Source organism: Sus scrofa, chromosome 3 (assembly GCF_054392235.1).
Source record: "Sus scrofa isolate SSC_HxYL_T2T_F1_AM1 chromosome 3, Sscrofa_HxYL_maternal_Yorkshire_Landrace_v2.0, whole genome shotgun sequence".
Lineage (NCBI taxonomy): Eukaryota > Metazoa > Chordata > Mammalia > Artiodactyla > Suidae > Sus > Sus scrofa.
The window spans coordinates 98,093,912-98,119,924 of NC_139385.1; the positions used below are offsets into that span (position 1 = coordinate 98,093,912).

Below are 26,013 nucleotides of genomic sequence, written 5' to 3' on the forward strand. Positions count from 1 at the left end.
TTCTTGATGGGAAAAGTGAGAAGTCACAGGACAAGAGGGTACATAGAGAAAACCTGCATTCAATTTTGCAATGGATCTGACACACGTGTTATGTTGCAATTTAACAACATGTAGCTAAAACAAATATAGAACAGTATTGACAGTTGTTAGATCTAGATGGCTCTACATGGATATTCATGGTATTATATTATCTGCTTTTTTCTACCTTCTGAGAATTTTCAAAAAATTTTTTTTCTTTTTCTTTTTTTTCCTTTGGAGAAGGGATGGGTGTTGGTTTTTTTAGGGTTTTTTTGTTTGTTTGTTTGTTTGTTTGTTTAAATACAGCTGTCTTGGGAGTTAGTGTTGTGACTCAGCAGGTTACAAACCCAGCTAGTATCCATGAAGATGCAGGTTCAACCCCTGGCCTCAATCATTGGATTAGGGATCCAGCATTGCTGTGAACTGTGGTGTAGGTTGCATACATGGCTCAGATCCCACATTGTTGTGGTTGTGACGTAGGCCTTCAGCTGCAGCTCGGATTCAACCCCTAGCCTGAGAATTTCCAAATGCAACAGGTTTGGCCCTAAAAGGAAAAAAAAAAATACAGCTTTCTGGGCTCTACCCCAGACCTGCTGAATTTGAATGTTAGCTCCAGACCTGCTGAATTTGAATGTTAGAACCCAGAAATTGACATTTTAAAAATATATTCTACAAGTGATGCTAAATTTTGAGAATCATTATCTTGGGCTTTCTGACTTCCCCTGGACCCTCTCACCTAACTAAGGCATATTTCTAATTTCTGCTGACTACAGAGAAAAAAATAGCTCAGTCATACTGGTAGCCCGACTACCAGTAATAATCAGTAGTAATACCACCCATAGACCTGACTCCCTTGGATCAAGCCATAAAAATTATACATAGACTTTTATGATTCCTTGAAAATCGTGGTTGGAGAGAGATCCTGTTGTAGCACAGTGGAAACGAATCCAACTAGTATGCTTGAGGATGCAGGTTTGAACCCTGACCTTGCTCAGTGGGTCGGTGATCCACTGTTGCTGTGAGCTATGGTGTAGGCCAGCAGATTTAGGTCCAATTTGATCTCTAGCTTGGGAACTTTCATATGCCATAGTTGCGGCCTTAAAAAAAAAGCAGAAAAATAAAGTAGTGGTTCGAGGAAGAATGAGGTGTATTAAGTACCTACTGTGTGCCATTGGCAAGACACCCAGGTATTTTACATGTATTTTTAATCCTTTCATTACTCTTGGGAGGGGTGGGAGTTGTTACTCTCAATTTATAGGTGAGATCCTTGAGGCTCAGAGAAATACTAACTTGTTCAGCATTGTATAGCTACTTAAACAGAAGACCAGATATGTGAATCTAGCTTTGTAATCTAAGTCAAAAGTTGTAAAGAAAGCAGTGTTTTTGAAACCAGATAATTTATAAACCCAGTGTTTGTGAACATAAAGAAAATATATGTGTCCATCATGTAACCTAGTACTTTAGCTGTCATTATTACTAAAATAATCATTCAAGTTCTAATCAAAATACGCCACCTGATTGTTCAAATAGCAGATTTATGTCTTTGTGAAGTACTTTATATTTTTCAGATGTTTTGATTTATGTTAAATATAAATGTTGACATTTTAAAAAGTAAACATTTGTGTTTAAACAGTTACTAAGCCAACTTAAAGGAAATTTAGAAGAAGAAAATCGACATCTACTAGATCAAATTCAGACATTAATGCTACAGAACAGAACACTATTGGAGCAGAATATGGAAAGCAAGGATCTCTTTCATGTTGAACAAAGACAGTACATGTAGGTACCAAATAATTTTTCACTCTGAAATATTACTCATGATTTTATCATCATCTTAGCTGGTGGCAGAGAAAATGTAATGCTAATTTTTCTTGATTTTCAACATTATTACTCCAATGTACACTTTTTGAATGCTTATGTTCTGGGCACTATGCTAATAACCAGAAATACTAACATGAGAACACGAGACTTGCTCTTAATGAACTATTAATATAAAGCAAGAAATAAAAATAATTGCTATTATGAGGGTATTATAGGAAGCTATATAAACCTAGCAAATAAAGGGCAAGAGGTATCTTAGTCTGTGAGAGAAGGTAGACTTTCTAAAGATGGTCACTTGAGCTGAGACTTAAGTTCAGTAGGAGTTTACCAGGCATATCAGCCAAGAGAGCAGCAAGCACAAAAACTTGGTATATGATAAAGTGCTTTGTGATAATAGCATAGAATCTAAAAATTAATTGTTCTTGCTAATGCAAAAATGAATAAGGAGGAGTAGCAGAGAAATGACTATAATACTCAGGAGCCACTTTACAAAGGTTTTTCTTTTCTGTATGAAGAACTTGCTGAAAAACTTGGTGCAGAGTAGTAATGTAATCAGATTTGTGTTTTTCATTTGTTTGAATAACTAATGACATAAGAGTGTAGATCAGAAGTTCTGAGAATAGAGACAAGGAATAAATTCTAAGAAGGCTCTTGCAGGAGGTCCCTCTGTGGTGCAGTGGGATTGGCAGGCATCTCTGGAGTACTGAGGCACGGGTTCCATCTCTGGCTCAGCCCAGTGGGTTAAGGATCCACTGTTGCCGAGGGTCACAGCTGAGGCTTGGATCTGATCCCTGGCCCAGGAACTTCCTTCTGCTGCTGGGAGGCCAAAAAAAGGAAGAACAAACAAACAAAAAAAACACGTTGCAATAATCTAGTGAAAAATAGCAGTGGTAGTTGAGATCAAATACAAGAGAGCTGTGAGAGATAATATTGACAGGGCTGAATTATTGATGCATTTTAGCTCCGTTGAGAGTGGAGGAATCTGGTAAAGTCAGAGATTTTGGCCTGGGCGACTCAGTGGGTAGTCTTTGTAGTACACCATGATTTACCTTTACTAAATGCTTCTCTTCTCCTTGTTCCCTATATGAGAAGCACCATAGTATAATAGAAATAGCACAGATATTGCAATCAGACAGCTCCTAATTTAAATCCCAATTCTTCCAGTCACTAGTTATATAACTATAGATGAGTTACTTCATTTCTTTGATGAAACATATACTTCAAGGATTACCTAAGGAGTAAATGAAATATAACTTTCAGATTTGATGTATAGCCCAGGGCATATATGAAACCAGGATACATCATACATTTTTTGAAGCATCAATTTTATTATAAAGTTGGGAGTAGGGAGCATTATTTTTATATTAATACACAGGAATATCAAAGAGCAAAAGGTAGAGTTTGCATGAACATTTAGGCAAATGTTAAGACTTCAAAGAAATTTCACATTTGTGGCTGGTCTGTTTGTATCTTTAGTCCTTTCAGTGGCACGTATGCCTTTACTCTCTGCTGTAAGAGGTATTTCAGCTTAAGAAGCAGTAGCATAGGAGTCCTCCTCGTGGCTCAGTGGTTAACGAGCCCAAGTAGGATCCATGACGATGCGGGTTTGATCCCCGGCCTTGCTCAGTGGATTAAGGATCCGGCATTGCCGTGAGCCGTGATGTAGGTCGAAAACACTGCTCGGACCCTGCAATGCTGCGGCTGTGGTGTAGGCCGGCAGCTTGTAGCTCCATTTCGACCCCTAGCCTGGGAACCTCCATATGCCTGGAGTGCGGCCCTAAAAAGCAAAAAAGCAGCAGTAGTATATGTAAAGCTCTTAGCTTTTCAATTTCCTGTCCCTTAAGCAGAGTCATTATCCTACACTTTACCTTATTCTGACCCTTGGTGAATAATCCATTTCCAAACTTTCAGTGATTGTATCTATACCATTGCTGTATAAATATTAGTATCTATTCTGACTTTTTATTACTTTTTTATTTTATTATTTATTTATTTATTGTCTTTCTGCCATTTCTTGGGCTGCTCCTGCGGCATATGGAGGATCCCAGGCTAAGTGTCTAATTGGAGGCGTAGCCAGCGGCCTACGCCAGAGCCACAGCAACACTGGATCCGAGCCGCGTCTGCAACCTACACCACAGCTTACGGCAACGCCGGATCGTTAACCCACTGAGCAAGGGCAGGGACTGAACCCGCAACCTCATGGTTCCTAGTTGGATTCGTTAACCACTGCGCCACGATGGGAACTCCATATTCTGACTTTTTAAATTTAAATTCTTACATATTACATAGCTGAATGCACCTGTCACATGGTCCTAGCAGGAATGACAGTGAATAGGTAGTACTGAGAATTTGGAGGTTCCTATGGTATTTCAGCAGGTAAAAGAAGAAAAGAACTGGGAGATATAGGCCATGTGCTATTTGAGCTGTGGCATAACCCATGACAGCATCTGTTTACAAAGCATCTTCTTCCACAGAAACTCACATCATTTTCTTCTATTTCATACTACCCTAATTCTTCCCTTTCACCCAATAGACTACCCCATTAGCATCCTGAATGCTTTCTTTACCTCCATCCTTTCTGATGTATCCTATTCCATCATTGAGTTAAGTATTTAAAGCATAGATTTTATAATGTCAGTTTTTAGTGAAACTTTCAATACTTCTGATTTTCTTTGAGCAATATCTAAACCTGAAACTCCCTCATACTCCTTCCTCTCAGGTAAACTATTTAATTTAGCATTCTTATTTTTTATTTCAGTCTATCTTAATATGGCATTTTTCTTCATGAGGCTTTCTTTGGTCATCCAAGATAGGAATATTTTCCCTTTTATGAGTTCCTGTGGTACTTCCACAATATCATTTATTTGGGCATTCCTACAACCTTGCATCATAATAGTCACTTGTATATGTCTTCTCTCTCCTACTGTATTGTAAGTAGAGCCGAGCTACTTATTATTCATCTTCACATCTTCCTCATTGTAAATGATCAGTAAATGTTTGTATAATAAATAGTATTCTTTAGCATTTTTTTAGAGAGGTCATTTTACTTTGATCAGTGATCTTTGATGTTTCGCTGTGTAATATGTACTGTGAAGAACTTAAAAATGAAACTAGGATGTGATGAAGATAGTGTATGCATGCATTGCTGGAGGCAGGAAATAATTCTCTATAAGTAAATTAAGCCTAAATAATTTTCCATAAAGGAAAAAAATCTACATGAAGATGTGGTTGCAAGATTGTTTACTGTGTATATAATTATAAGCATACTATTTATTTTAATTTTTTGCCTATATGTATTGTAATGAATCACTTTTCATTCCAAAAATGACTTGAGGAGTTCCCGTCATGGTGCAGCAGAAACGAATCCGACTAGGAACCATGAGGTTGTGGGTTCAATCCCTGGCCTCACTCAGAGGGTTAAGGATACAGTGGTGCTGTGTAGGTCGCAGATGCGGCTCAGATCTGGTGTTGCTGTGGCTGTGGTGTAGGCCAGCGGCTTCAGCTGATTGAACCCCTAGCCTGGGAACTTCCAGATGCCGTGGGTGCAGGCCTAAAAAGACAAAAAACAAACAAACAAAAACCAAAAAAACAAAAATGATATGAGATACTAAAGGTCCAAGAATAGGGGAATGGTCAATGTTGATATATTGTTTTAATAGCTATAAAAAGATGTCAAGAAATTTTCTCCTATCATGGTGAGATTGTAACATGCAAAATTTTCTTGAAACAAATAAATCCTATGGAAGGATAAGTTGTAAATTTTAAAAAAAAGGAGAAACTTGCAAAAATTTCATTGTTACTACCTATTAAACTCTTAATTGTCAACTGTGGTGTCTGTGTTTCTTTGTATTTCGGGGAGAAATTAGATCATAGTCCCCCACATAATTTAATCATTCATAACTGCACAAAATATGATGCATGTATTAAATATAATTTTTATTTTTACAGTGATAAGTTAAATGAATTAAGACGACAAAAGGAGAAATTAGAAGAGAAAATTATGGATCAATACAAATTTTATGACCCATCTCCTCCGAGAAGGTACTGTTAACCAAATTTTTTTCATTTTCATTTTGAAAAGAGAAAGAAAAACTTCTGATTTTGAAAAAGACTTATATGGTGCATTTTAGACTGATAAGAATTTTTTCATTATTTTATTAGGAGAGGCAACTGGATCACTCTAAAAATGAGAAAATTGATAAAGTCTAAGAAAGACGTTAATCGAGAACGTCAGAAATCACTGACATTAACACCAACCCGCTCAGACTCCAGTGAAGGATTTCTTCAACTCCCCCATCAAGACAGTCAAGATAGTTCTTCAGTAGGTTCAAATTCTTTAGAAGATGGCCAAACTTTGGGGACCAAGAAAAGCAGCAGTGAGTGCTTAAACTCTTTACATATTTGTGATCTCTAGTATTGTTTTAGAATTATTTGTAAATATTTCTTTCAAATAACTTCGACAGTCCTTTGGGTAACAGTCTGATGAATGCATTTCTTTTCAATTCTGTATGTTTTAAAAGTCATTGCATACTGCAGTATTGCATAACGACACGATTTTCTCTATTATGTGGAGAAATTCCATGCTCAGAGGTACATACCATCGTCTGGCCAGGGAGTTGATATAGAAAGAACAGTGAAATGAGAGCCAGAATACCTCTGCCACTTGCTAGTTCTGTTAACATGGGCAAGCCTTTTGCCTTAGCATCATACATTACAGGGTAATTATGGGGAGCAATTGAGAACTATTTATGAGGGGTCATTTTTATAATTATTTATACCTAAATAGAATAATAAGGCTTTTTCTAATGAGGTTTTACTCATACTTGAATGTCAAATTGGAGCAAAGTTACATTGTGAGGAAGCAAAGAAAAATAGGAACGAATTTGAAGAGAATGTTATTCAATGATTTAGAAATATTTGAAGGTTATAAAAGGTATTGAGGGGTTGCTTGGTAAAGGCTGGATTAAAATAGATACGGAGATAGAAATTTGTGTATTGTGATTTATGTTTTTTAATTACAAATGTATAAGTATCACATTTTAACATGTACTATACAATTCATAATCTTTTGATTTCATTGCTGGTGTGCTTAGCTAAACAGCAAGAGCAAAGTGAAAGCCTGAAGAAGTGTATTTTAAGAGAAAGAAAAGAGTCTAGTGGGGAGACCCTTTGAAGATATCTAAGAAGTTGACTAATAATAATGTTCTTTTGAAATATGTAAACAGGATATTTTGAATCCACTCACACTATCTCCAGAGTCACCATATAAACACTATATATATATGTATCTTTTTTTTTCCCACTACTATTCTTTTAAAGTACATAGGGAAAAATAACTACTACTTCCCCCAGGGATAGACTCTCCATGTGGGCAGCTCTCAAAACACTTTCAAAAAACTATATAGACATTGTTTTGCCCTCAGGTGAGTTATCTCTGGAAAGACAGTATTTTATAGTATAGGAGATTAGGCATTCATTATAGGCTGTATTTCAGAATGCAGCAACAGCATGCTAAAAACTGGAATCCAAAAGTAAGCAAGAAAAAACATCATGCTCATACATGAGTACATATCCATGCATATATACATCCAAGTGTGTTTGCGTGTGTATTAGTCTCAAGAAAGTGGTTTAATTCCATATATCCACCTAATAATAATTATGTCGGCCATATCTACATTAAACTTCTTGTAGAGCAATCATCAAGTATTCCTTAAGAAGTTGCCAGATGATTCAATTTTTGTCTGCTACCTTTAGATATATAATATCTGACATCTTATTTAATGAGAAATGTTAATGGGTATACTTAATTTTTTAATTAAAGGAAAGTATTTCAATTTACTATGAGAACATACACAAGGCACAACAGCCTTTTTTGAGGTCATTTTGTTTTAAATATAAATCTGTCATTCCTTCATACTTTCTGCTGAAACATCCAGAGTAAGAATCAGAAGGAAGTGATATTCTCCTTTCTAGCAGTTGTTCATTTTTAGAATTTTAAAAATAAATGCAAAATCCAACAATTCTCATGTTCCCTTAATTTTAATATGTTTGGGAAGAGAACGTTGTATATCTATAAGCTAATTGCCATAAGGATTACATTCCACCACTGGCAAAAAAGTTTTAATTCTTTTATCCTGTTCATTTTGGAAGAATGTGTGTCTGTCAGTAAAGCAGTCTGTGGAAAAGAGTTGAAAACAGAAAAATTATCTAAAGCAAAATGTGCATGCTGCAACCACTCAGCTTTGTTTTAGCTAAGTGTCCATTTTTACATTGCTTTCAGTTCATTTCTTTTTAATCATTGAAAACAGCTGTGTTTACCAAGCTAGAAAAAGAAAAGCTTAAATGAATCATGACTATTCTTAATATCAGTCAAATAAATAAGTTAAAAGGCTGTACATCCATTGCATTCTCCTTAATGAATGATACTTGTCAGTTTGTCAAAGAGCTTTTTATTATTTACAAATGACAGCAAACCCTGAGAAAAAGCATATTGGCTGTGTCCAATATGCTTTTAAGTCTTGGTGCAAGTTTTTCTCTAGCTCCTAAATTGCAGTTCCAAAAAGGTGTAACAGTTTTTTGTATTAAAATCTTATTAAAATGTAGCTTAAGAATGTTAGTGACTTCAGTGAACATTTTAATTTTTATTAATAACTCCTACAAAGTTATAATCCTAATTTTCACTTTATATAGTTTTCCTGCATAGTATATTGCCTTTGATTTTTTAAAATAAACAGATCCCCAAAGCCCTTCAAAATATCTAAAAATGTTATAAATACGTATTTCTCTGTTGTTTTTGCTTGCTTTAGGCTACCTCTTTATCTTTTAGGCTTATTGAAGCTTATTACTACTATCAAAATACTCTTTTTTCTGTTTCTCCCTGCAAACATTTTGCAAAATGAAATTAGTTTAATTGCTCATGTCATTTTTTTGAAAGACTTCTCTCAAAAGAATAATAAAGTGGTGCTGCTAAATGATGCAGTAGAATTCAGTTTAAACAAAGAATTAACTGCCTATTTTCTTTATTAAGGTTTAAGAAAATAATGAAAGTTTTTAATGAAAAATTTTTTTAAGTTTCTTTTGATTGTTTTAAACATTCCCTGGACATCTTAGTTTTTGTGGAGGTATTTTAGTGAAATACTTTCACAGGATGTACATTTTCTAAATTATTTTTTTCTAAAATAAAACCTTGTAACTTAAAAAGTTAGAAAAAATAGAGGATTAAAAAGTCTTCTACATTTTTAACATGCATACTGTGTAGCCCACCAACTTAATAGTAAAGGTTCATCTTTACAAATTAATTAGGAAAATTGTTTTTTCAGTAAGTAATTCTAATCAGTTTCTATAATTGTAGGGCTTTATGCAAGCTTTCAAAGTATATGTTCCTCATCATTGTCTTCACTGCCTTTCCAAGTATTTTAAATTATCAAAGTACATATTTCATATTTCATTATCACTCAGCAGCATGAGAATAATAGCTTTAGTATAGCTTACATAGCTGAAACTCAGACATTCATTTCTGTCCTTAATTTCAACATTTAACTCCCATCTGTTCTTCTCCCTTTTTTCTTTCATTTTTCTGTTTCTGTTTTTCCTCATGCTCTGACATTAAAGTGGTTGCACTGAAAAGACTGCCCTTTTTGAGGAACAGACCGAAGGATAAAGACAAAATGAAGGCCTGCTACCGTCGTTCCATGTGTAAGACTTTATGACAGTTCAGCTTCTTTCAAATGACTACACTGGCTTCCATTACTAATTTTTCACTAACCATTCTCTGGACTGTGCCAATTTTCTTACTTTGCAAAGTGCAGTCTTCCTCTAATAGAAGGAGCTGGAAGAATATTTTTTTTCAAAACTGGCACTGAATTTGCATTATATGTATGTTCACTTATACATATACATGCATATGTTTATTCATATGTATAATATACTTGTAAATTTCTAGTGCTTTCTAAAAGTTGGCAGAAAAAAAAACCTTTAATTTTATATGCCATAGAGATTTTTTTCCCAAAGAAATTTACTTAAAGAAAATATAACAAAACCTTTAGCATTAGGAATTTATTTCCTTAATGAACTAGGATTAAATAAATAAATAAATAAAATGGCCTGTAACCCTTGAAAATGTTTGTCATTCTTTATATAATATAATAATACTCTAGTTTCTCTTTTTTTTTAAGTGGAATGGGTAATTATAATCACATTAAATGTCTGTTACTTTGGATATCCTCTCTTTCAGGTTTTTATTGAATGGTATACTTAATTGATTCATAAAATGAATAATTTCTTCAGTAACCTGCTCTGACCAAGGACTCTTTATCATTTTCAGTAGTGCTGTAAAGAACTGCTCTCCATCTTACCTTTATTCATTCCATTTTTGTCACCACAAAACCACATTATGAAGGCTTCAAATTATATTGCACATCACTGCTCAAAAGCATGGCAGTTGTACAGAGTAAAATTCCTTTCCCTATTTTTAAAGGGGGTGGAGGGAGGTAAAAATATTTGCTGAAGTTGATCAGCCTTTGGCCTACTCATTTCATTCAGCTGAATGCATGTCATAATTCAAATGACCTTTGTTAGTTTTTCATGTTCACTTGCATTAATCCATAGAAAATAATCAAATCATTTATAATATAAAATAGAAATAAGAGCAGATACATTAACCATGCTGATTCATTTGCTTTCATTTGCATCCCAGCCATGAATGACCTGGTGCAGTCCATGGTCCTAGCAGGAGGACAGTGGACAGGTAGTACTGAGAATTTGGAGGTTCCTGATGATATTTCAACGGGTAAAAGGAGAAAAGAATTGGGAGCTATGGCCTTCTCTACTACAGCCATCAACTTTTCAGCTGTCAACTCTTCTACAGGCTTCAGATCCAAGCAGTTGGTTAATAATAAAGGTATAGGCCGTCTGCTATTTGCACTGTGCTGTAACTGTTGGCAACAGGAAATTTAATTTGACTTTCATATGTACACTTTTTTAACAGCAGCAACCTGAAAAAATTATCGAAACAATCTAGGTTTGAGCTAAGGGAATTTTCAAATCATTTCAAAAATTTAAACATCATACAAATAATTAAAAAAAAAATCTTTCCTAGGCCTTTCATAAGAAACAGCTAATGAACCAACAAGAAATGGAAAAGCAAATCAAGTAAAAATGAGAAAAGGAGAGAGTGATAGCTTTGAAAAAAAAACACAAAAAACCTAAAAACATTATGACATCAGAGAGGACCACATAGAACAATCCAGGCTCTTGCTTTGCTTTGCAGGGTCACAGAGAGATTGTTTCAGTGCTTCTGGTGTTATCCCTAAACAAATCAACTCTCACATCAGAGCTCTTCTTTTTCTTACTCCTAGTTCCAGTTTCTGGTTTAGGCTATGAAATATGTTAAATCAAGATATATATTATATGTGAATGAAAAAGAATTTCCATATTCTGCATAGATAAAATATTATAGTTTTTGTTAAAAATATTTTTATATCCATTTTGCTATTTTATGTAGATACTACATCCTTTGAAGACGTAAGTCCACAAGGTATTAGTGATGATTCTAGTACGGGATCAAGAGTTCATGGTAAGATATGAATTTTATTTAGAGAGTACATTTTACATACAGAATGAGAATTCTAAGACTCTTGCATTGACCTGGTGAATGTGGCATTGCCAACAAGCATGTTTTCTCTAACCTGCATCTCATAGCTACCTCTGCCATTTCTTTAAACCTAATACTCTCTTTTGCTTTTTTCAAGGTTATTGCTTCATCTAAAATAGTCTCTGTTTTAGTCAAGGTCATTTATAAAGTATACCTGCACAATGCTTAAAGGTAATTTTGTTGCCATTTTGGCATAATGTTAAAGTTACAAGAGAGGAGCTCTCGTCATAGCTCAGTGGTTAACAAATCCAACTAGGAACCATGAGGTTGCAGGTTTGATCCCTGGCCTCGCTCAGTGGGTTAAGGATCCGGCGTTGCTGTGAGCTGTAGTGTAGGTTTCAGAGGCTGCTTGGATCCCACGTTGCTATGGTTGTGGCATAGGCTGGCGGCTATAGCTCCCGTTAGGCCCCTAGCCTGGGAACCTCCATATGCCGAGGGAGCAGCCCTAGAAAAGGCAAAAAGACAAAAAAATTAAAAAAAATAAAGTTACAAGAGATGCTTCTTACCATTGGTTCAAAAAATACTTCCTTTGGTAAAGGATAAACTGAAGAAACCACATTTCCTGCATTGTTGAGCATTTCAGATTTTTTAGTTTCTATCTGGAAAATCATATCTCATCAAACTAAATTATTTACAAAAAATGGATAACATGTTAAAGGAATTACGTATATAAGCAGGACTTTAAGAAGTAGAATAGGGCCGTGTTAACTGTGCAGTTGTTTCCCTTATACAGATAGCAATACAGGACATTAATTTTGCAGATGCTCATATTCCTCCTATTCGTGGCATCTCTGTAATGTGCAGGGTTCCTTGTCTGATCTGTTGTAAGTGACCTAATCACTAGCCTTTTTTTTTTTTTTTTTGGCATGTCATTTCGCTCAACTAACATAGTCCTGATATCCATCTAGAAATCCATTTCCATATCTAGTTATGCACTTTATCTTCCTTTCTTTGAATCTCAACTATTGTCTCAGAAGTATCCTTTTCTCAAAGGTTTAAACTATCTGGAAATGCCTTTTCCCTCTTAACTCTAAGATCCCACTCTGTGTGGGCATGCTCAGCCTGTGAAAGTGTGCATGATTGCTTCCTCAAAGCATTCTGTGATCAGAATGTAAAGTTCACGGTCTTCAGCTGTAAGTTTTGTCACTGTCTCCTGATTTTTTCATTTAGCTTCGAGACCAGCCAGCCTTGATAGTGGCAGAACATCCACTAGCAATAGCAATAATAATGCTTCACTCCATGAAGTCAAAGGTATGCTGTAGGTAAATTTAATATGCTCCATCCATATCCAGATCTTAAAGCGGGAGATTGATGAAGTTTCTAGGGTAAAGTATGAAATCCAAATCATCTATGTTTGGAACATAGTTCCTTGGAATATTTTATACTTTCACATTGTAATACAAATGTATTTCAATGTGTACAAATGTAAAAACAGGAGCAGTTATTTTGGTTTCCATTTTTCATCTTCACAGATAAAATCTTTTTATTGTAACCTTTCTATTTCAAAAGGTATCTGTAAGACTTTATTTTACTTACATTTTGTCTTTGTCATGAAAATGGTTGTCCTTATTTTCTCACTGATATCTACACACTGAACTCACAGAAAGTGTTTTAGCTTAATTTATATGTAAAATAAGGGGAATTGTATTTTTTAATATGTGAAAAAAATTGTGGACCTGTAAGTGTAGCAAGAGCCAGGTAGATGCATTTTAGCTCATATAAAGAATTAGTTTGGGAGTTCCCTGTCATGGCTCAGTGGAAAACGAGTCTGACTAGTATCCCTGAGGACATAGGTTTGATCCCTGGCCTTGCTCATTGGGTTAAGGATCCATTGTCGCCGTGAGCAGTGGTGTAGGTGCAGCTCAGATCTGGGGTTCCTGTGGCATAGGCCAGAGGCTACAGCTCCGATTTGACCCCTAGCTTGGGAACCTCCTTATGACACAGGTGCAGCCCTGAAAAGACAAAAAAAAAAAATTGGTGTGAAATTCCCTAGTGGCTCAGCAGATTAATGATCCGGTGTTGTCTCTGCTATGGCTCAGGTCATTGCTGTGGCACAAGTTTGATCCCATGCAAGAGCACAGCCAAAAAAAAAAAAAAAATTCAAGGTATTTTTTGCCTCCAAGGTGAAGTTTTTATGTAAATGTCTGGAAGCATTGACTAATTAATACCTTTTTCTTTAAAGGTATACTTCCTACTCAGGAATTATTTAATAGATTTAAAAAGTTTGTTAAGGAGTTCCCGTCGTGGCACAGTGGTTAACGAATCCGACTAGGAACCATGAGGTTGTGGGTTCGGTCCCTGCCCTTGCTCAGTGGGTTAACGATCCGGCGTTGCCGTGAGCTGTGGTGTAGGTTGCAGACACGGCTCGGATCCCGCGTTGCTGTGGCTCTGGTGTAGGCTAGTGGCTACAGCTCCGATTGGACCCCTAGCCTGGGAACCTCCATATGCCGTGGAAGCGGCCCAAGAAATAGGAAAAAGACAAAAAAAAAAAAAGTTTGTTAAAGTGGTTTTTCTCTACAGTCCGGAATTTTTAAATTATAATGAGTGCATTTGTCCTATTGCTTTTTCGTATTTATAACATTTTATTTCAGTTGTAATTTTATTTTATTAATGCTCTGTTGCAGTGAACAGGAAAATCCGATTTCAAGGAAAGATTATTTTTTGTCTTTATGGTTATGTTCTTGGGGCTCCCTTTGTGGCACAGTAGAAACGAATCTGACTAGCATCCATGAGGATGCAGGTTCAATCCCTGGCCCCACTCAATGGGTTAAGGATCCAGCATTGCCATGAGGCATGGTATAGGTGGCAGATGTGGCTGAGATCCCATGTTGCTGTAGTTGTGGTGTAGGCCAGCAGCTGTAGCTCCAATTCGACCCCCAGCCTGGGAACTTCTCTATGCTGCAGGTGCAGCCCTAAAAAAAATATATAAAATCATGTTCTTGTATCCTGTTAAAAAATATAGTCTGAAAATGTGAAGAAGTCTTCTCTGATTTGAAAATTTGAGAAAATCTCTTTTCTATAAAATGTCACATAGCTTGAGCCAAAATCTTTCATGACCCACTTTATTCTCTGTGATTAGGAAACCATGGAAAGTTGCATTTTCTTTTTTTACTTTTTTCTTTTTCTTTTTTTTTTATTTATTTTTTTCCCACTGTACAGCAAGGGGATCAAGTTATCCTTACATGTATACATTTTTCCCCCACCCTTTGTTCTGTTGCAATATGAGTATCTAGACATAGCTCTCAATGCTACTCAGCAGGATCTCCTTGTAAAAAGTTGCATTTTCTATCTGATGCTGTATCCGTACAGTTTGCAATTGATCAAAATGAATAAGCATTCTTAAGGAATAGCATAAACTTTAGGAAGCTTTTTCCCAGAACTAGTAGTTTGCATTTTGTATAGTAGTTCAACCTCAACTGAATCTTGAGGCTCTATAGACACCATGCCAAGAGTGGAAAGCAAGAAGAATCAGATAGTCCAGATATTCATTTAGGATGAACAGAGAAGCCTTCAAATAAGGAATAAAGACCTCACAGAAAATCAGAAAATGGGAGTTCCCAGGTGGCCTACTGGTTAAGGATCTGGCATTGTCACTGCTATGGCTTGGGTCACTGCTATGGTGTGGGTTCCATCTTCTGGCCTGGGAAGTTCTGCATACATGGGTATGGCCAATAAAAAGAAGAAAGTCAAAAATTACAATTTTTTAATGGAGTTCCTCTTGTGGCTCAGTGGGTTCAGAACCCTGTATAGTGTCTGTGAGGATGCGGGTTAGATCCTTGGCCTCTCTCAGTGAGTTGAGGATCCACCATTGCTGCAATATACATTATAGGTCACAGATGCGGCTCAGATCCCATGTTGCCGTGGCTGTGGCATAGGCCCGTAACTGCAGCTCTGATTCAGCCCCTAGCCCAGGAATTTCCATATGCCAAAGGTGCAGCCACTAAAAAAAATAAATAAAATTTTTAAAAAAGAATTTTTAGCATTTCAAGAGAGTTTTTGATTTTAACATTCTCAAATAATTTAAAATTCATGTAATCATGTTTTGTTCTAAATTGTGAGGCCTTTTACAATTATTTGAACTTGAATTTTTTAAAATGTCTTATTCACTTATTCATTCATTCGCTTTCTTATCAGATGTATTGAGTGCCTGCTTTGTATGGTTAGGCTCTGGGTATGGTGGTGAAGGCAAGTCTGCCCTTGAAGCAGGCTCTGGTGAACAGTTGTTAGACTAATGAAAGATTAACATGGTTTACTAAGCATGTCTAAAGAAAGCTGTCAAAGTCAGTTTGACTGTTCACAAGAATCCAGTCAACAAATGTCAGTACTTACATAGTTTTAATCTCAGTTCAGTTATTGAACTCTTAACATACCATTTACTCCAAAAGCAGGTGCAGTTAATATCCAAAGCAGGCCACAAAGCCACAGCAGTGGAGAATTTAGCCTGCTTCATGAGCATGAAGCCTGGTCCAGCAGTGGTAGCAGTCCAATCCAGTACTTGAAAAGACAAACCAGATCAAGTCCAGTGCTCCAGCACAAAACACTAGAGAGTCGAGCACATCGCAAGATCAAAAGTGGTTCCCCTGGAAGTGAAGTTGTTACTCTACAACAGTTTTTGGAAGAAAGCAACAAGCTTACCTCAATACAGGTGAGTTTTATCTATGGTAACCCTAATTTAGATGGACGCTACAAGTTAAATTTCTGTGGTTGAACTTTAGAGCCTTTTTTTAAGTTAAGGAGTGTTTAGGGACATTAGCAGTTTTTTATTGTACAGGCTCCTCTATCAGGGAATTAAAAAAGCATGGCTGTATTCTCTAATCTGCTCTGATTTTTTTTTTTAATAGATAAAGCCCTCAAGTCAAGAGAATCTTTTAGATGAAGTAATGAAAAGTTTGTCTGTATCTTCTGACTTTTTGGGAAAAAACAAACCAGTTAGCTGTGGTCTGGCCAGGTCAGTAAGTGGAAAAACTCCTGGAGACTTCTATGACAGACGGACAACTAAGCCTGAACAGTTTGTGAGACCTGGTCCTCAAAAGACTGAAGATACCTATTTCATTAGTTCTTCAGGAAAGTCTACACTAGGCACTCAAGGAAAGATAAAGTTAGTAAAAGAAACTTCTCTGTCACGACAATCAAAAGATAGTAATCCTTATGCCACTTTACCTCGTGCAAGCAGTGTGATCTCTACTGCCGAAGGAACTACTCGAAGGACAAGTATCCATGATTTTTTGACAAAAGACAGTAGACTACCTATGTCAGTTGATTCACCACCAGCTACTGCTGATAGCAGCATCACTGCAGCATCTAGTGAGTACCATTTATACCCGTGGTCCTCTCATACACTTCACGGTCCAGCATATCCTGTAGGCTCTCAAGCACAAAATAATTTAGGTACAGACAAGCCCAAGTCTCCATATGCCCAGACCAGAAACTTAAGAGCAGAAAAGTCATATTTTCTAAACCAAACTTTTGCCACTAGTAATATGTTTAATGATGCACTTGGAATATCAGCTAAAGACAGCTTAGAGTCCTTTACTGTGGCTTATCCATCTCAGCCATTTTTATCTCTAAATACAGAATTAGTCAGTAACATAAGTGGGTTGCCTCCCAGATCAGTCACCAGAGTAATTGACCAGGCTTCTGCTTCTTTGGATAAAGCTGTACGGAAAAATAACGAGCAGTTTTATGATAGTCAGAACTGTAGTAATAGTAACTCACAGTCTTCTGTAGATAGCAGTGATCTTATCACTCCTGCATGTCCCTATCCTAAGGACACAGAAACCGCATTGTTGGTTTCTGAGGATAATCAAACTGTTTGGTATGAGTATGGTTGTGTATGATAAAAATTGCACAAAATGTGTATGATGTCATTTCATATGCACTATGCTTCTCTAATCTGATTGGAAGAGCTGCTGTTGGAAAGTAACATTTGGCTAGATTTATATTTTTAAATTGTGGCATAGTGTTCAGATGTATATTGTGGCATGTATATAAATGAGACTGTGTAACCACAAGAAAGCTTGCATGAAATATTAACTGCATTGTACATTTTCTGCATGATTTTAAAAACCTTAACAATACAAGCTCCTCTTTCACATTTCTTGTCACCTAGTAAGAGATTGTTATTTTGATACCTAGAAGAATGTTAAAATGGTTGCATGCTATAATTACCAAGAAGTCATTTCCAAGTCATATTTATTTTGTTGCTTCCAAAAAAGAATGCTCATTTTCTTCCTCCCTCCCTTTTGCTCCCTTTTTCCCTCCCTCCTTCCTTCTCTTTCTGTCTTTTCTTTTTTTTTCCTAGAATGTGCAGTTCATATTGCACATGTACACTATTAGTAAGGAAATTATGTTTATAAGATGTCATTTTATTTTGCCACTTAATTATGCCTCTCTCTGCTATTTATTTTCAAAGAAATAGCTAAGAAGTCAACACTTTATGTAGCAAATATTAACTGTGCCCATATTTATAAAATTGTTACAGATTTAAAACTTTTGTTAATACATATAAATTTAGTGTAATTCTTTTAAAAAAGCATCAAATTTAAATGTGACTTATATGGTGGCTAGGAGCATTTGTATTCTATTTTTTTTTTCTTCACTTTCTTTGTCTGATAAATATAAGAGCTGAAACACTTATCTTTTCTTCAAGATGACTTTTTTACTTGGAATCAGTTAACAGTAGTTTTTTCAGGTTTTTTTAAAATAATATAGAATCAAAGAGAAATAAAGCACATCATACTCAGTGTGTTGGAAATTTGCATTTTTACTTCTGTCTGAAAGGTTAACAAGTTAAAAAAGTGGTAAAGATTGTTACAATTTATAATTTATTTATTACTCAATTATATATGTCTGTCCCTAAAACAGAATTTTCTTAAATTAGTACACTATGCTAAATTAAAATGTAAAATTAGTATTTTTAACCATTTAAACAAATGAATATGTTTTTAGTAGAAAAAAAACTTTAGAACTAAAAATAAATGCAAACTCTTAGCTAAAAAATAGTCATAAAAGAGAAAATATTTGTCAGTTCTGACTCATAAATTTTAAAATTATCTTGTGGAAGTCATAGAACTTTTAAAGCAAAATCAGTTAAACTTGAATCTCTGACTCCTAGAATAAAACAAAACAAAACAAAAACCATAAGAAACCCATAACCCTGATTCACTTAGTTCTAAAGAAGTATGTCTTAGCTCTGTCTCTGCAATATTTTTACCACCTTGATTCATCCTAAATATTACTGATAGTAATACAACTTGGCATCGAGAAGAAATGATTGTTGTACAACTATAAATGTAATAAAATTCATTGAGTAATTAAAAAATAATAAACTTAGATACCCAAAAGAAAGTTATAACTTTATGTATGTTGTTATATTAAATTATTATTATTAATTGAGCCAAAGAAAAGAGAATATGGAGTTCCCATTGTGGCTCAGCATGATAAGAATCTGACTAGTATCCATGAGGATGCAGATTCGATCCCTGGCCTAAAACTCAGTAGGTTAGGGATCTGGCATTGCTATAAGCTGCAGCATAGGTCACAGATCCAGCATTGCTTTGGCTGTGGAGTGGGCCAGCAGCTGCAGCTCTGATTCAAATTCTGGCCGGGGAACTTCCATATATGCTGCAGGTGCAGCCCTAAAAAGAAAAAAAAAGAATTTATAGATAATCTTTGCTTAATGAAATTTGTATCCTAGAGTTCTCTTACGGCACAGCAGATTAAGGATCTGGCATTATCACTGCAGTGGCTTGGGTTGCTGCTCTGGTGCAGGTTTGATCCCTGGCCTGGGAACTTCCACATGTCATGGGTGGAAGCAAAAAAAAAAAAAAAGAAAAGAAAAAAAAGAAAGAAAGAAATTTGTATCCTTTGTAAATTAAGCCATCTTCTTGTACTTATATAAGATTGTTTCAGAGGCTAGGTCCCTTCCATTTATACCTTTGACCATACTTCATTTCTCATAGCCAGCTCGTATTAAAAATGTTTTGAGGGAGTTCCTGTCGTGGCTCAGTGGTTAACGAATCCGACTAGGAACCATGAGGTTGCGGGTTCGATCCCTGGCCTTGCTCAGTGGGTTAAGGATCTGGCATTGCTGTGGCTGTGGTGTAGGCTGGCAGCTGTAGCTCCGATTAGACCCCTAGCCTGGGATCCTGAGTTGCTGTGGCTGTGGCTGTGGCATAGGCCAGTGACTACAGCTCTGATTAGACCCCTAGCCTGGGAACCTCCATTTGCTGCGAAAGCGGCCCTAGAAAAGGCAAAAAGACAAAAAAAAAAAAAAAAAAAAAAAAAAATTTTGAGAACGGGTAATCAAATAAACACAATAAAAATTTTTCATATTTTTAGCACCACCTAATATATTTTCTACATGAACATATCATTCTGTTCTGTTGTCAATTGTTTCACAATCAGTTCTAATGTTTTTTGAAGTCCCTTTTTTCATAAAACTTAATGGTAAATGTAGGTGAGATTACATGGGGCCATATATAATAATGTAATACTTAGTTTGATTTCTTTTCCACATTGAGTCAAGGATTATTTCACAACCATTTCAGCTTTTTAGATTAGTCTGGCCTTACACCTTAAACCTAAAGTATTAAATGTATTTATAAAAATACATTGAGGAAGTTCCTGTTCTGGTGGGCTCAGTGGTGACAAACCCGATTAGTATCCATGAAGGTATGGGTTCAATCCCTGGCCTTGCTCAGTGGGTTAAGGCTCTGTCATTGCCGTGAGCTGTGGTGTAGGTCACAAACGTACCTTCAATCTGGCATTGCTAGGGCATAGGCCAGCAGCTATAGCTCAGATTTGACCCCTAGCCTGGGAACTTCCATATGCTGCAGGTGTGGCCCTAAAAAGCAAAAAAACAAAAATACATTGAGAAATCATGCATTGGTATAGTAAAAGCTGTGATTATTTTACAATACTCACAGGAAAGAAATATTTCTAACCCAAATGGCTATAGTTACACGTACAGCATGTTTTCAAAAAGAACATACACAATGTGCATGTAAGACAGATATTTAACATAACATGTTATGTGTCTTGAGGACTGTCTTAGAATACAGGTTTGACATCCTCCAGAAACTGACACCAGCTGTGGAGTCATGAAAAACTCCCCAAATACTGTTTTACTTAGGTTTCTTGATTGCACTTGGAATGAAATCTTGAGCAGTGGGAAGAACCTCAGAAATAATATAGAGCTAATATTTCCTAAACTTAAATTAACATAATACTTTCTATAAATGAAATCTATTTAGATAGTTTTTAAAGATAAAAGTGAAGCAACTCTGACTCCATTGAGCAACTTTTTTCCTCCAAGACATCTCCATAAACCTACGGGTTCATGGAGTTCCCATCATGGCGCAGTGGTTAACGAATCCGACTAGGAACCATGAGGTTGCGGGTTCGATCCCTGCCGTTGCTCAGTGGGTTAACGATCCAGCGTTGCCGTGAGCTGTGGTGTAGATTGCAGACGCGGCTCGGATCCTACGTTGCTGTGGCTCTGGCGTAGGCCAGAAGCTACAGCTCCGATTAGACCCCTAGCCTGGGAACCTCCATATGCCGCGGGAGCGGCCCAAGAAATAGCAAAAAAAAAAAAAAAAAAAAAAAAAAAGACAAAAAAAAAATAGATAAACCTACGGGTTCGTAGAGGATTACAGGCATATCTTGTTTTATTGCACTTTGTTTTATTGTACTGCACAGATACTGTGGGTTTTTTTTTTTTTAACACAAATTGAAGATTTGTGGAAACCTTGCATTGAATAAGCATATCAGCTCCATTTTTCCAACAGCATTTATTTAGTTTCTGACTCTGCGTCACATTTTGGTAACTCTCAAAATATTTGAAACTCCTTCATTATTGTTATATTTGTTGTGATCTGTGATCAGTGGTCTTTGATATAACTATTGCAAAAAGATTATGACTTGCTAAGGGCTCAGATGATGGTTAGCTTTTTTTTTAGTAATAAAGTATTTTTTAATTAAAGGATACACATTTTTTATAGATATAATGCTAATAGACTACAGTATAAACACAACTTATATGCCCTGCGAAACTAAAAATTCATGTGACTTGCTTTATTGCTATATTCACTTTATTGTAGTGGTCTGGAACCAAACCTTCAATAACTCTGAGGTATGCCTGTATTAGTACCCTAATTTTAGGTGAAATTTAATAGCTTTCATATTCCTGGCTTAGGTTTCTAGAAATTATACTGTTACTATTTGTGACACTGTAAATTTATTAGGTCCCTTTGAACAAAGCAATTTTAGCCTTAACTGTAAGTAGCTATGTTATTTACCTATAAAATATGCCTTGGGCCCTGGCTTATTTTTAGTAAATAATACAAATGTTTTTCATTGTGGATGTTCCTGCAGCTGCATGCAAGATTATTTTTTACTTTAAAACTATGCATAACAATTTAGTAAATATAAGTAAGTAAACCTGTCACTAAAAGGACATAAGTATGTTATTTATAGTTTTTAAAATATAAAAATTAGTCTTCAGTAATGAGATGTCTCTCAGATGAATAGCATTTGCAGAGTTAGATTCCTTCTTGCCCTACTCAGTGAGCTTTTTAGTTTATCTTCATGAATTGTGTTATGTTTAGCCTTTTATTAAATAACATGAAATGCTTTTCTCCTGCAGATGTGGACAAAGTACAAGAAAGCAGAAATTCAAAAAGCAGGTCTAGGGAGCAACAAAGCTCCTAATTGTATTACCCACTACATGACATGTGGGCCAAGTGGTGAGTTTCTTGCTTAAAATGTGAATGAGATTAGTCTCATTTATACAAACTAACTGCATTAAGTATAAGAACAAGTGCACATTGCATTAACAGATGTAAATATTGCTTGCTTAATTCATGACTTTCTGTCTTAACAGTAAATCAAGTTTAGTTGATTTCCCAGAGTTCCCATTGTGGCTCAGTGGTAGCAAACTTGACTATTATCCATGAGGATGCAGGTTCAGTCCCTGGCCCTGATCAGTGGGTTAAGGGTCTGGGGTGATGAGTTGCAGTGTAGGTCGCAGATGAAGCTTGGATCTGGTGTTGCTGCAGCTGTGGTGTAGGCCACCAGCTGCAGCTCCATTTCGACCCCTAGTCTGGGAACTTCCATATGCTACGGGTGCAGCCATGAAAAGAAAAAGTTTTAAAAATTAGTTGATTCCCAAAAGATTTGCCCATCAGTGCAGGAAACGTATCTTTAAAAATTGTTTTTCTTGGAGTTCCCTGGTGGTGCAGTGGGTTAAGGATCCAGTGTTTTCACTGCTTCCATGCAACATTCTTAATAATTAAGGAGAGTAGATTAAATGTCTTTTCTATGAGGAACCAAAGAAAAATTGTTTCTGACTTTCTGTCACTCTCATCTCTATATAAGTATCTGGTGCATGCTGTTCTTTTAGTGACTACTCTGTATTTTGTATCTCTTATCTTCAAGCTTTTCTTACATTTTCTTTCTTCTTTCTACCTTCCAACTAAATACAGAGAGAAAAGTGTCCTTCAGTTTCTCAGTGTGAAGCCTTTATTTCTGAAGTAACAAGACACCCAACTATAGGAAACATTTTAAAAACTCTTTAAGGAGACTTTAAATAATCCTTCGTGAATAGAGCAGGCAAGAAATACAAACCTTCATTACTTCCTTGAATCAAGGAGCACTACTGGAGTCAACTGCCAAAATTTTTAGAAGGTTTTTTTGTGACTTACTATACATTGTACTGTTAAGATCTACTGAATAAAGGATATTCTCTCGCTAAGGACCAAGTGTTTTAAAGTTTCAAGAAGTACTCCAAGAACAATCTACTTCTTTCATCATCTGTTCATGAATTTATCCATGTTTGCTTAATGCTTCTGCTAAGTATTAGCCAAAATCTAGCCATTTATATTTAGTTGTGTAAACCTAAATTAAATGCTGTAGTATGTTGTGGAATGTACTATATATCAAGATACAGAGAACATTGTTTTGGCATGTCAGAGCCTTATTTGGTTAGCAGACTGCATGTGTTGGTATTCTTTTCTTTTTTAAGCCAGTTATCTTGATGCACTGCAAAAGAAATTCAGTTTATGAGATAACTCTGAAAAGTCTGAGATAGGAGAATTTACAGTGATATTAATCTTTCCATGTCCCCCACTAAGCAACACTAAGCAGTTCACACATGGATCCAAGGTAATTAAAGTGTGTTTTTCTGAAATTTTTTTTCATAAGGTAGTTTTTCTAGCAAATGACATTCCCAAGATAGAGCTGTTGTGTTTGAAATCATTTCCCTTCTTTAGTATTGAGTTATATACGTGTTTGTTTTTTTAACTTGAGAGCTGACTGTTGCTTAAGAAGTTTTCTTATGGCAAAAATAATGTAAATAATTTACTATGATCTGCATTTTGCCAGGAACTCATTTATTATTAAGGTTACCACTTATTAGTAAGAGTTTTTCTGTTTTTGTCCTTTATAATACTACATTAAAGTTGATAACTATTATCGGTACTTTTGAAATATTTGTACGCATTTGTTACCGTAAACATTTGAAAGAAGCACAAAAAGTAAATTTAGTTAACCCAGGGAAACATCCGTTTTTTTGTAGTTCCAATTTTATATCACAGTTTTATTTTCTTATGAAATCAAAATAATGCAGTGATACTTACTAATGCAAATTCATTATTTAACATAAATATCAAAATAATCTTAAATGTCTGAAATGAGAAATATGCTGACTTTTAAATTTTAACAGTATACTTCTTAGGCTCTCATTACCAGCTCTAAAACTCTTTTTGGAATAATTCCCTAGTATGTGGTTTATTAACTGTGTGTTTCATCACTAATCTGGTAGCTGTGAGAAATATCTCATCTCTCCCATCTTGCACCCTTTTTTCTTTCTCTCTTTTTGGTAGGCCAGTAACAGTGTTTTTGTTCAGTCTACTTTCAGAAAGACCAGTAATGAAAAAGAAATATACCATGTATAGTTGAAAAGGAATTGAAGTGGAAGTTAGAGAACTTGGACTTAACTAATGCCACCATTAACTTAGGTTTGCCACCAAATAATGCTGTAAGTTAAATCTCTTTTAAACTCTTGGATGAAAGGTGCTATATAAATGTAAATACAAAGGATTCTTACTAAAATACAAGTATTGCATAACAGACAGACATATTTAGAACCTGTTCTCTAGATTTTGAAACATCTGTCTCCATGATGACTCCCAAGATTCAAGTATCAGATTGATAATGGGTGTCATGGCAGTCGAGAGACACTTGCATGTAAAAAATGTAAATTCATTTTTAGGTGGATAAATTGAAAGTAAATATAGAAATTATGTTTTAGCTAAATACAATAAGTGGGTAACTTAGTATTATATTAACTAGCATCTAATTTGCACAACTAGGACACATCCCAGGACATTAACTGAAAGTTGAAACTTAATGAGTAGGAGGTAACCCAATGAGGTGAATGATATCACAGCTTGATCTCCCCAGGACACTAACATCCTAAAATAGAGAACCCGCTGACTGAAGGCGCAGGTTATTACTTCAATTAGAAAATGCTTAAGGGTAGCCTATGAAGTACTGAACCTGAATAGGCTGACACTGAGAAAATGCAGCAAGACAACACTTGAAATTGCATAAGTAGGAAGTCACAATTACATTCATTGTCTTTTTCATACCATTTCAAAAAAGGACTAACCACATGAATATTTTACTGTCTCCAAAAGATACCATCAGAAGCAAACTTAGTATGCAGTCATGCTTCTCCCTTAAACGGCTTCTGCCAAACAAAATAGTATAGCCAATTAAAAAAAAGTCACAGGGGCCAATTTCCTGACTGGAGCCTGACATGCTTTTAATTATCTGTCTCTATTCTAAGTCAATACCTAACCCCTCTAGGAAATTGAAGAATTTATATACAGGGTGATAGCTTCTTCCCAGAGCTCCATTAAAGTGCTTCAGATCTGGCAATGTAGAAATGTTTGGTCCAAGTTTTTCAACTGGTGGTTACCAAAGAGTTCATGAAACAGGTTTGTATGTAGCACCTTTCATGCAAGGCACTTGTAAGAGCCTAAAAATCACTGTGCATAGTACAGAATTGCAGCCACCTCACAAGTGTTACGACCTGCACTGTCTTAACAGTTAATGTCAGGAAGTGAAAAAGATACTGTACCAAATCTGGAGTTACAATGAGGAGTAATAATGTATACTAAATGACTTTTGTATTTTAAGTTACTTTTTATGAGAAAAGTGGTGAATTTTTGTGTTTTCTTTTCCTCTTCACTTAGTCCTGAGATGTATTTTTTTCTTTAAGCCTTGAATGAATAATACAGAAGGAGCCCATTTTATAATATAAACCTTGATGTACATGTTATTTGGACAACAATGAAAATGCCTTAAAAGGAATGCTTATGGATAAAGTTGCACTTATAACACCCTTTTAAAAAACCTGATTTTAAATTGTCTTTTTCTTTTCTACTAAGAGTTCTCTCTTTCAGTGTTTGCCATTGTACTTATAACTGTTATTAAATACCAAATCAAATAATATAAAA

The 26,013-nt window shown here is 35.6% G+C and overlaps 1 protein-coding gene across 9 annotated transcripts in view; it reads left to right on the forward strand.

Moving 5' to 3' along the window:
• Positions 1–26,013, forward strand: part of CCDC88A (coiled-coil domain containing 88A) — a 199,204-nt gene extending 173,191 nt beyond the window's left edge. For 2 of the 9 annotated variants that reach the window (XM_085019197.1, XM_085019194.1), the window contains exons 23-31: positions 1,652–1,797; positions 5,788–5,880; positions 6,001–6,215; positions 9,451–9,534; positions 10,535–10,738; positions 11,342–11,413; positions 12,662–12,742; positions 15,877–16,136; positions 16,333–18,233. In XM_085019197.1, coding sequence (XP_084875323.1) covers positions 1,652–1,797; positions 5,788–5,880; positions 6,001–6,215; positions 9,451–9,534; positions 10,535–10,738; positions 11,342–11,413; positions 12,662–12,742; positions 15,877–16,136; positions 16,333–17,328 — 2,151 coding nt within the window. In that variant the 3' untranslated portion in view covers positions 17,329–18,233. Of the gene's footprint in view, positions 1–1,651; positions 1,798–5,787; positions 5,881–6,000; positions 6,216–9,450; positions 9,535–10,534; positions 10,739–11,341; positions 11,414–12,661; positions 12,743–15,876; positions 16,137–16,332; positions 18,234–22,136; positions 22,237–22,974 lie in introns of those variants that run through there. The other 7 variants (XM_021087519.2, XM_021087520.2, XM_021087522.2 and 4 more) reach the window with 7 other exon arrangements.